Here is a 10,389-nt window from a genome sequence, read left to right on the forward strand (position 1 = left end):
ATGGACAGAAGTTTAGAAATAACATTAAAATGATTAGTACATTTACATTTTACAGTAGAGGCTCAAGAAACTGTATGTTTTGAGAAATCAATAAATCAGACATGTTGAAACTTATTTTACTAGTAAGCGATATTCAAGCAGAACATGACAGAAGTGCTTCCTGTCTAGTTATAGCTAGTTATAAGTTAACAAGAGTCCTTGTTTGTGTAAGCAAGCTAATGACTTAACAGTGTTACTTATTGTTAAACTGTTATTAGTTCATTATTGTCATTTGTGAAATACACAGTTAAATGAGCAAGTTATTCAGCAATAAACCACTCTCTCTCTTAGGCATTATAATGTAATGGTCAATCCTATTCATTGGTAAAGAGTAACCCAAGAGTTGATGGTGGATGCTGTTGGGTGGCTACCTTCCTTCTGAAAAGTATTTCAAAATTACAGACAGTGGCAGATAGGCTTAGCAGCTTTGTCATAAATGAAAAACAATGAAATATAATGTCCCCATGTTTAAAAGGGTGAGCATGGTTGGTTGGAAAAGGAATTAGCATTCTGTTGATGTTCCTAGGCCTGCTCAAACCATGTCTCCCTTCCCTTCCTGCTTCTCATTCATCATTTTCAGTCCTCCCACTTCATGATGTCAGGATCATTGTTTGTTTTGTAGGTGAATGTTATGTCAGGACTAGCCCAGTATGTACCTGTCTGTTTTACTTCTCTAGCCATTGGTTCTCATTTTTTTGGCTGACAAATGAATTCTTCAGGCTCACATTCACAGCCCATATCTCCACTTCTCTTCCTCCCCTTGGTTCATTTCCTATTTCATTTACAACTCCCTCTGACCCCATTTATTTTCAGCATCTCAAGGATGCAATATTGGATCTCTTGGCTAATAATGCCATTGTGAGAGTATTTACCCCATTCTTTTGGATTTCATGTTCGTCTCTTTGTGGTCCTCAAAAAGACCAGAAATTGGCATCTGCTTATCAACCTGAACTAGTTTCTAGCCATCCTGCAGTTCCAGTTGGAGGGTTTCTTTTCTCTCCACTGGTCCTTTTCACTTGGTTTGGGGATAATCAAGATTAACATGTCAGAAACTTTTTTAACACATTCTGAATGCCTTATTCTCCAGACATTTTTTCTTTTTTGTCCATCAGAATTGAGTCTTTCAGTTCCTTGCTCTTCCTTTTGCCATTGTGTGTGTGCTCCTTACATCTTCAACCTAGTCATGAGGGCATTTGCCTGCCTTATTCACGGATTGGGGCTGAGCTTCTATTATTAAATGGGTGAGTGACTTCTCTTCACCCCTTCTTAGGAGGATTCCTTCTCTCATACCTCCATTCTTTTGCAGGAGGCTGCTTGACTGGGCTGGCTAGTCAAGCATTACATGTCTTTTCTCACACCTACTTAATACTTGGTACATCTGGTCATATTTTTAACTCTCACCTCAGTCTGTCTCAGCCTTCACCTCCTTGCCTGAGAGCATTGAATGTCTTGTCACCAAGACTTACATTTATCTTTTATGCCCTGTATGAAAGGTTCCTTTGCTTTTGGGGAGTTTGGCTTCACTAGAACTGCTCATTTCCTTAGGCTGCACACACATGCCCCTCCTCCAGTGAACAATGCAAGACTAGTGGAACCTTTCTTAGGATACATTTTCCTTAACAGTGCACCTCCTCTCTTCTCTTCTAAAGTATGTGTCTTGGTGGCTCAACCATGCCAATACCATGGTAAGCATCCTCTTGCCACTGTCACCACCTTCCTGACTGGATCTCCATATTTTCACAGATGTTTCCCTGTTGAGCTGGAGCACATCTCTGAGCAATGACATGTCTTTGAGTGTTCACTCCACATCAACTCAGACTTCTTACAGTTTCTTGGGCATGTTTCCATTTCCTTTCCTCTTTTTTGTGAATCGGTTGGTCCTGATCCATTTCAACAATCCCATGGTCATTTCTTATATCAACAATCACGGGATAACTGTTGCAGGACTCTTTGCTTCCACACTTTGGACCTACTATTTTGGGCTCATTTCCATTGGGTATGCACATAGCTTGTCATGTGCTGTACCAGTGCCCACTGTCAAGATGGAGTGTTCCACAAGATCACTAGAAGTATTCTTGTGGTATTAAACTGACTCAATTTCCTGATCCCTACTGTACCATTCCATGTTCTATCATGGAAAAACCAGCACCAAGGAACATACCCTGGTTGAAATAAAATGCAGTCTCCCACGGGTATGCCCCTATGGAATCACATTTCATGGGCTTTCCCTTTGGGCACTTTCAGAAGATTGCTCAGTTAGGTTTAATGTTTGAATCTGCCCCTCCACAATTTAAATGTGAGGTTCTAGCTATTCTGTGTGAATAGGTAAGGTATTGTCTTGGAAGTTAACATTTTCCTTACTTTAAAATGTATTTCCAACAGATACCTCTTCCCACCCATCCTCCCCACTTTCAGGGCACTTTCTTTTAGCTTCTACTAAGAATGAAGTTATTTTGAGCAAAGTGCTTAAGGGGATTTACTGTGCGAGGAGGTTGTGTCACCCTCCTATTAATGTAGGGCTATTGTCACATGATTATGTTATAATGCACTAGTACAGTTTATGCTAAACATATGATTTTTAGGTGGGAGTTAGATTAAGGCTAATGGCATGCAAATCTCATAGGCAAATGTACAAGAGATCATTTTATTTTGTGTGGAGAGGTGAGTATCTATTGAAAATACATTTTCAGGTAAGGAAAATGTAAACTTTTGATTAGTTGATTATTTTTGAGAAATTAATTGATTTATTGATAATTGTGATCAGTCGACAATTTTATGTTACACAAATTGATGTAATCAGTTCTTGTATGTTGATGATATTCCATTGATTAATCAAGTTAATTGCCCATCTTTAATAAGTTGTGGAGCTAATATAACACTTCTTCATAGTTTCTTCTAGTTCACCAATATTGTTTTGGGATGAATCATTCTGATGTATCCAAGCATCTTTTTAGAGCATCTTATACTTCTTCTACTGGGTTCAAGTCTGATGAACAAGCAGATTAGTCTGTTTGTTCAGTATCTTCTTCCTGGAAGTTCCAAAACAATTGAGCACAGTGGTGTGAATCTTATCATCTATCGAAAGAAGTTCTGATAAACTGTACCTACATATGGCAATGCTGTGTAGCATTCATAGTGCCATATCATAGCAAACATAGGTCAGTTTCACCACCAACACAATATGCATGTTTTCCTCCATGAAATTGAGGCTGGATCTGGCCCTTTGCATTCTTCAAATGTATACACATATCTTGCTATAGTGTGAAGCATGGTTCATCTGTAAGCAAGAAATTCACCCAAATGTTGTTTGATCAAACCATGTGTTATTCGCTACATGTATGGTCATCAGGCATAAAAGCTAATCCAATGAAACTTGTTTATGGCCAACTTATTGCCCTCAACATGATGGAAGTGTCTTTGTTGGTGTCCTAGCATGTTTCACTATTTATCTGGGTCTATTTAAACATAATGCTGTGCTCAGATGTTTTTCATACCACATGACCAACTTGTTTTGCATAAAATTGAACTCAAGGGTACCAATAACATTATTTAATATCAGTAATCACATCTTGTCATAATTATAATTTAGAAAACTCTGATTATCCCTTATTTCTTTTGAGCAGTGTTGAAGATGAATCAGTAAATAAATGTAAGGTTAAGGTATACACCCTAGAATAATTACTGTTTTAGATAAATAGTGTACTGAATATTTTCCTTGTCTGCACCATTTGATATGAAAGTAATCTTTCAGTTGTGCACAAGAAAATAATAAAACTATTTAAAATATAAGTTTATAAAGTTTACTAAATTATTATTGTATATTTAAAAATGTTCTTTTAATATCAGTAAAACCTTTTTATATATTTAACAATTGTTTATTAATTAGTAATACTGATTTTATTTTAATAGTTATTTTTATTTTCAACTATATAACACCATTTTTTATTCCTTTCAATTACTGAAACTTAACAGTTTTCAAATGCTCTGCTCAATTCAAGAGAGAACAGTTGCAGTGGAGTTCCAAGGGCTTTTGAATTTATTTGTTTGCTGTTAAGTACAAAGCTACACAATGGGCTATCTTTGCTGTGCTCACTACAGGTATTGAAACCTGGTTTTTAGATTTTTAGTGTTATAAGCCTTCAGACTTACTGCTGAGTCACTGTCACTTTTTAATAATCAAAGTACAAATAGAATAAAAAGTTTTAAAAGTATTTTATCATATGGTCAACACGTGTCATGAAACTGCACAGTTTTATACTTACTTTGACTGTTTTCAGCATCTTGAAAGGAAAGAAATATTTTTCAAGCCAATGCATTCATCTGAATAGTTTTATAGCATAATAAAGGTCCTTAGTGAGACATTTAGTATAGAATAAACAAAATCACTAATAAGAAGCTAGAGATAACAGTTTTCCAAGAGGGTTTTTTGTATTTATATGGAGACCTTAAATGAAGAAAGGTCAAATTAAATTTTTCCATTTGAACACTGCAACATTATTTATTATTGTATTTTGTCAAGCTGTTTTCAGTTTTGTTTATGACATAGCTATTCATGATAATTTTTATATGTACTTATACAACATTTTAAGTATTTTCTCTTGACTTTGTAAAGGATTAATTTGTGTGGTTAAAGTTAAGTGGGTGCCTCTTGTGTAACTCTGAAGTTATATTTTGATAGTCTGTAAGTGTAGCCTTATCACTGGTTAATACAATTTTTGAGTCTGTTTTAGTAGACTGGAATGTAATTACATATTCATGTATGTTTGATGAATTAATGGATATTGTACATTAATATAATGAATGGTTTGCTAATATGTATGTGCCTCTTATGAATAATTGAATTAAAAGTGCTTAAACTGTAAAAAATAACAAATTAGATACTGTCCACACATAATGCAAATTTTATATAACTTGATTTATTAAAAGAATACACTAACAAAGTGTAAAAACCTTATTTTTTAAATCAATTGTTTAAAACCAAATGTTCTAAACTTATGCAAGACAGTATAGAAACTGTGAATGTATAACTTTCAGTATTAACCAATGTACTTTATGTAAATAGAAAATTAGAATGTTTAGTATTATCAGTTTTTATATAAAACAAAGTATTGCTTTGAAAGTAATTAAACTTTAAAACCATCTCAGAGGTTTCAGTTAAGTCAGAATATCCATATTTCTTCACAAAGTTTAGTATACAGTATTGTATATATACTGATTTAAACATGTATTATTAACATAATTTTGTTTCTCATTATGATAGATGATTGTGTGGATAGATCATAACATGGATATTTCTGATGTACTCGCTATGTTTGCTTTATTACAACTACATGTATTTTCAAGTTTTGGACCTTAAACTGTCCTTGTAAAGTTTTTTTTTTTTTTTTTTTTTTTTTACATTTAGAGCATCAGGAGGAGCCACAATTCCAGCTGGACATCTGAAAGTTTTCACAAATCGCAGCCTGATGTGGGATGGTTTAGTGTTTAACTATGGTTATAGTCCTTATGGGTTACTTGCCGTGCTGCAATTGTCCCCAGCGTCATCTGTGGTAACACTGATTCTCATGATTTTTCAACTCTTATTGTCAGAGAGTTATTAACTATACATTTAATCAATAGTATCAGACAGGATCAAGAAGGTAGTCTTGTCTTATATTTTCTTTTTTTTTACAGGTGAATGTTTTATCACATCAAGATTTTGGTGTTAACATTACAGATTTACTTTGTTGGTTTTTATTGTTACTATCATTTGGAAAGTTTTATTCTGTGTCTTGGTTCTGCCAAAAAAATCAAGTTGAAGTTTTTGTTCTTCTTTTTTTATTTTTGAAGTTGAACTATATTCAGCTAAAATTTTGTAAGTGAACCTATAGGTTTATCTACTTTCACCTTGCTCTTATCCAGAAAATTGTTTTACTATATCCCAACTTTAAGTAAACCAAATTGCAAGCTACATGTATTATTTTAACATTGCCATATTTGCTAAGTTTTCTTCTTTGTTCTGAGTAGTTTTAACATGACTTTACTTGGGTAGTCTCCCATACAGTGCATGTGTAGTGTTTATGTCTACATGTAGCTGAAGTTTTGAGAAAATATCTACATTCTTGTGCATATAGAAAAATAATAAAAGGAAAGCAAAGAGCATAGGTTTTAGCATGAATTATAAATTTGAAAAAAATAAAAAATAAAAATGAACCTTTGTAAGGCATCATGACTCTTTATTATTGACTTTGAAAATAACATAACTTCAGTTGTTGATAAAACTTATAAGATAAAGTTATTTCTGAGAAACATTTCTTAAGCAGCAATTTCATGTGAATGAAACGCAATTTGCTTTTAATTTGGAGTAATTATAATGTAGAAAATATCCAAAAACAAGTTATAATTTTTAAGGAAAGCAATAGTCACTTGTAAACCTTTTTTCTATCATGCAATAGTGGGAAATTAGTGTAATTCTATTGTTTTCAGTAAATTCCAAACACATTTTTGTTTCAGCATGTAAAGAATATAACAAATTATGTTACAAAACTATCTAGTAAGATAAGATTTCATAAAGAAATGTTTCATAGCTTATCCCTAAAATAGAAATTTTAATCTCCACTTTTCTTTTCCTTTTTTTGCACATAACAATCAAACTGTAGATATTTTAATTTTACACTTTGTTATTTTTAAGTTTTATTCTTTGACTATTAACAACAAAATTAACATTACTAACTGAAAGGAGTAACAAACTAAAGAGAAAAAAAAAGATTGGATGGATGTAAGATTCTTGTAAGAATACAGGGATAGGAATGAAAAGTCTATGTAATGAAAATAATCAAGTTATATCGGTAGATTCATAAATATTGTGTTCTTAAATCAACTTAAGTTTCTAGACCTTAAAACAATAATCCAACATCCATATTTTTGCTGGTAATAAACCTCAAATGATATCATCAAAAAAATGGAAGTAAAAATATTGTATGAATTTAGACATATGAACTAGCTTAGAGCCAATATACAATTTCTGAGATAGTCTCGTTAAGGGTTATATTTTATATGCACAATTCATCTCAGTAATAACGACATGAAAAATGTTTAAGTATGCAACCTTCTGAAAGTTAATATGGGTGTGGTTGATAACCAATATAAATTGTGGTTACTGGTTACTTCCCTAAATTCCCATTGTTTTAACAAGATAAATTTTCCTAGAGAAACACCAGTATAATAATACAAGATAGGCTATATCAAATGAACTTTCACACTGTACTAGCATGATATAAGTAAACAATCTATAATTATTATTCATTCTCATGCTTTTAGTACCAATTCATGGCTGTTCACTAGTCCCTTTTTTCACATTTACAAGCATTACAGTTCTTAGTGACAATAATTAACTTCAAGAAATAAAATTACATACAATAAAGTTAATATCTTTATTACAGCATTCTGTGACCTACTCTGTATACTGTTGTTTCTACTGTGTTTTAGGTAATTATCTTTACTTCAAACTGTTTTACTATGATAGTACTTAGCTATACAGCTTTTATATAGATCTAATGTCAACAGGAGTTAAGAGGAAATATAGGATAAGATATTACAATAATACTAGCGACTAGAGCTGGGTTATTAGTATCACATATAAAATTTTTGATTAATTGGACTACTATTTACCATAATATAAGAATGACTATTACATTCTAACACTACCCATATTTTGGCAAGTACTATTTTCATTGATGTTGCTGTATGTATCATTGCATCACCAGTATGTACACAACTCACGAATTAAAAGGTGTAATCTAGTGGCTATTGGTTACATAAGTAGCCACAGTGATGCCTGTTGTTTGTGTATACCTTGTTTGGACTAAATAATTGTGTAGCTTTATCTTATTGCTCTATTATTACAAGCTACAAATGCAATGAGTGTTACTTAGAGTAAGAATACGTTAGCAAAAAAAAGTTATGGTAAGTTAATATTCTTTACTCATTCAAAAAAATTATTGATTGCTGAATAACTGTGTTTGTGTCAGATATCACTACACATTACTAATATTAAGTTGTTTGATATACTGATTTCTCAACATGCAACATGTTTCTACAGTTTTCTCTACTAGTCTCTACAGTAAAATGTAAATGCACTAATCATTTTAATGTGTTATTTCTAAATTCTTTTTCAACAAGTAAATGTTTCTGATGGCTTTATACTTATAAAGTTCTTCATAATTTCCATGTTGCTTATTAAACTTGAAAAAGTTCCAAAACATTGGAAATTAAAAAATGTTTTGGTATTAACATGATTTTAATGATTATATATATATAAGAGACTAATCTGTATGTGTCTTAAAAACTCCTCCCACAATTTAAGTCTGATTTGGATGAAACTTTGCACAATTTTTACACATCATAAGGGGAAGTTCCAAACAAAGTTTCATTCCAATTGGGTCTCTTATAAAAAAAAAGTTTATTTAGTGCATGTGTCCACATTTTTTTAAGAAATAAGTCAATAACAGCTTTATATCACACCAAAATGAAAAATGTTATGAAATAGACCCATGCTAGAATTTAAAAAAAACAACATTATTTTATAATATTTTTTATCCTAAGTCACTTCCTCAATGGAGAAATGGTACTTCTTTGTTTTCTACTATTGTACATTAATCTCATACATTTTATTATTATTAGTGAAATTAATTTTTTTAGTAAAACTTCTAAAATTATGGTAAAGTGAGTTTAATGCAGAAATTTAAAGTGAGGCTTCCTAGTGGAGAATCACTGTGATATTTCAAAAGAACAGTGACATTTTCTGCTCGAGCATACATTATGAATTGAATTATTCTGTGAGAGAAGAAATTGCAAGCCCTCTGTAAGGAGTTTTTTGCATACAAATTTGCAGGAATTTTATAGTAAGTCGACCTTAGTAAGTTAAACAAGTGTTTTTTTACTCCAGTATGAGAATAAAGTGATAAAAAACATTGAAAATCACAATGCCAAAAATTGCCAAACAGAAAAGTGACTTATAATGGAGAAAGTCTGAAACTTTAAGAAAGAAAATGAAATACCAGGATGTAAGTTACAGAAAGAAAGAGATAGGCTTGCTCACCAAGTTATAAGACAAGATCCAGTGAGAAGAAGCCAGGAACAAACCAGAAATACAGAAGCATATCTGATTTCTAGCCAAGATGCAGTTAGAAGAAGTCAGTAGCAATTTCGTGATAGAGAAACACACTCGATGAAGAGGAACCCACTTTGAGACTAATAATGCTTGGAGATGGCTTGAATGGGTAATGAAGAAAAACTTTAATATAAGTTTAACATAACAGCAAATGTTCAATGTTTTGACAAGGTTTTGTCATCAACAGCTACCTGATGGTGACAAAACCTTGTACATTTGCTGTTATTTTAAAGTTATATTAAAGTTTTCTTCATTACCCATTCAAGCCGTCTCCAAGAATTATTAGAGAAACACACTGTTCAGCTCGATAAGATCCTGACTGAACAGCTGTCTATAGAGCAGTGTTTCTGCTAGTTTCTTATAAAACCTCAATTTTTCAGCTTATGAATTATTTTAATTTCTGCAAAGAAGTAATCAAGTATCATCACAAGTTTTTGCCAAATGACAAATGTTGTACTGTTTTTATTTGTCTAGGATCAGAGTGAACTTGTTTTCAATGAATTATATATTACCTATCACACTGTGACAAAAATCTTTACTAGTTTTATTACATTAAATGTAAAGACAATTATTTTTTACCAAGAATTAGTTTATTTAAGAGTAGTCTTGTGAAAATTTGTAGGGAAAACTCACAGGAAAGTTTTAATTGTATCTTCAGCTTGTTACAGGTTTTTACTACATTGTGTGTATGATACATTATCTTGTGCAATAGTTTAGGATTAAAAACTAACTTAATCCTAAATTGTTGTACCTGAAGATGTCTGTCATATTAAATGAGAGTTAGTTAAAAACTTTTTAAAGAAAAAACTCAAATGAGGTAAAAGTAGGATGATTAGTCTCATAAGAATAACTGATTAGTTGAATGTAACTTATTAAGGTATATAACAATTAATTTATTAGCAAATTGCCACTAATTACTCGGCCCTCCAGGTGTGTGATGGTTTTATTGTCTTGATATTTTTACGTGTTCTACAGTAATTCCTGTACGCTGAATCCGAAAATGATATCCATTTTTCTCCATCACGTACAGATTTTTTACAAAACGTCGTAATGTAATACATAAAAGAAATACCACTTGGTTTTGAGACTGAAAGATGTAGATTTCACAAAACATTCAGGATGAATGAGGGTGCATATTCATTTGACATCATTGTTCTTCCCTTTTCTTCAGTTTGTTTGTATTTTTGTTGACAAACATA

The 10,389-nt window shown here is 32.0% G+C and overlaps 1 protein-coding gene across 1 annotated transcript in view; it reads left to right on the forward strand.

Annotated features, from left to right (window-relative positions):
• The window catches only part of LOC106457747 (eukaryotic translation initiation factor 4E-binding protein 2-like), a 17,346-nt gene extending 11,110 nt beyond the window's left edge, over positions 1-6,236 (forward strand). Inside the window, exon 3 of the mRNA XM_013917196.2 lies at positions 5,444-6,236. Coding sequence (XP_013772650.1) covers positions 5,444-5,481 — 38 coding nt within the window. The 3' untranslated portion in view covers positions 5,482-6,236. The remainder of the gene's footprint in view (positions 1-5,443) is intronic.
• Positions 6,237-10,389: the final 4,153 nt, after the last annotated feature.

The sequence above is a fragment of the Limulus polyphemus genome, unplaced genomic scaffold (assembly GCF_000517525.1).
Source record: "Limulus polyphemus unplaced genomic scaffold, Limulus_polyphemus-2.1.2 Scaffold18, whole genome shotgun sequence".
NCBI lineage: Eukaryota > Metazoa > Arthropoda > Merostomata > Xiphosura > Limulidae > Limulus > Limulus polyphemus.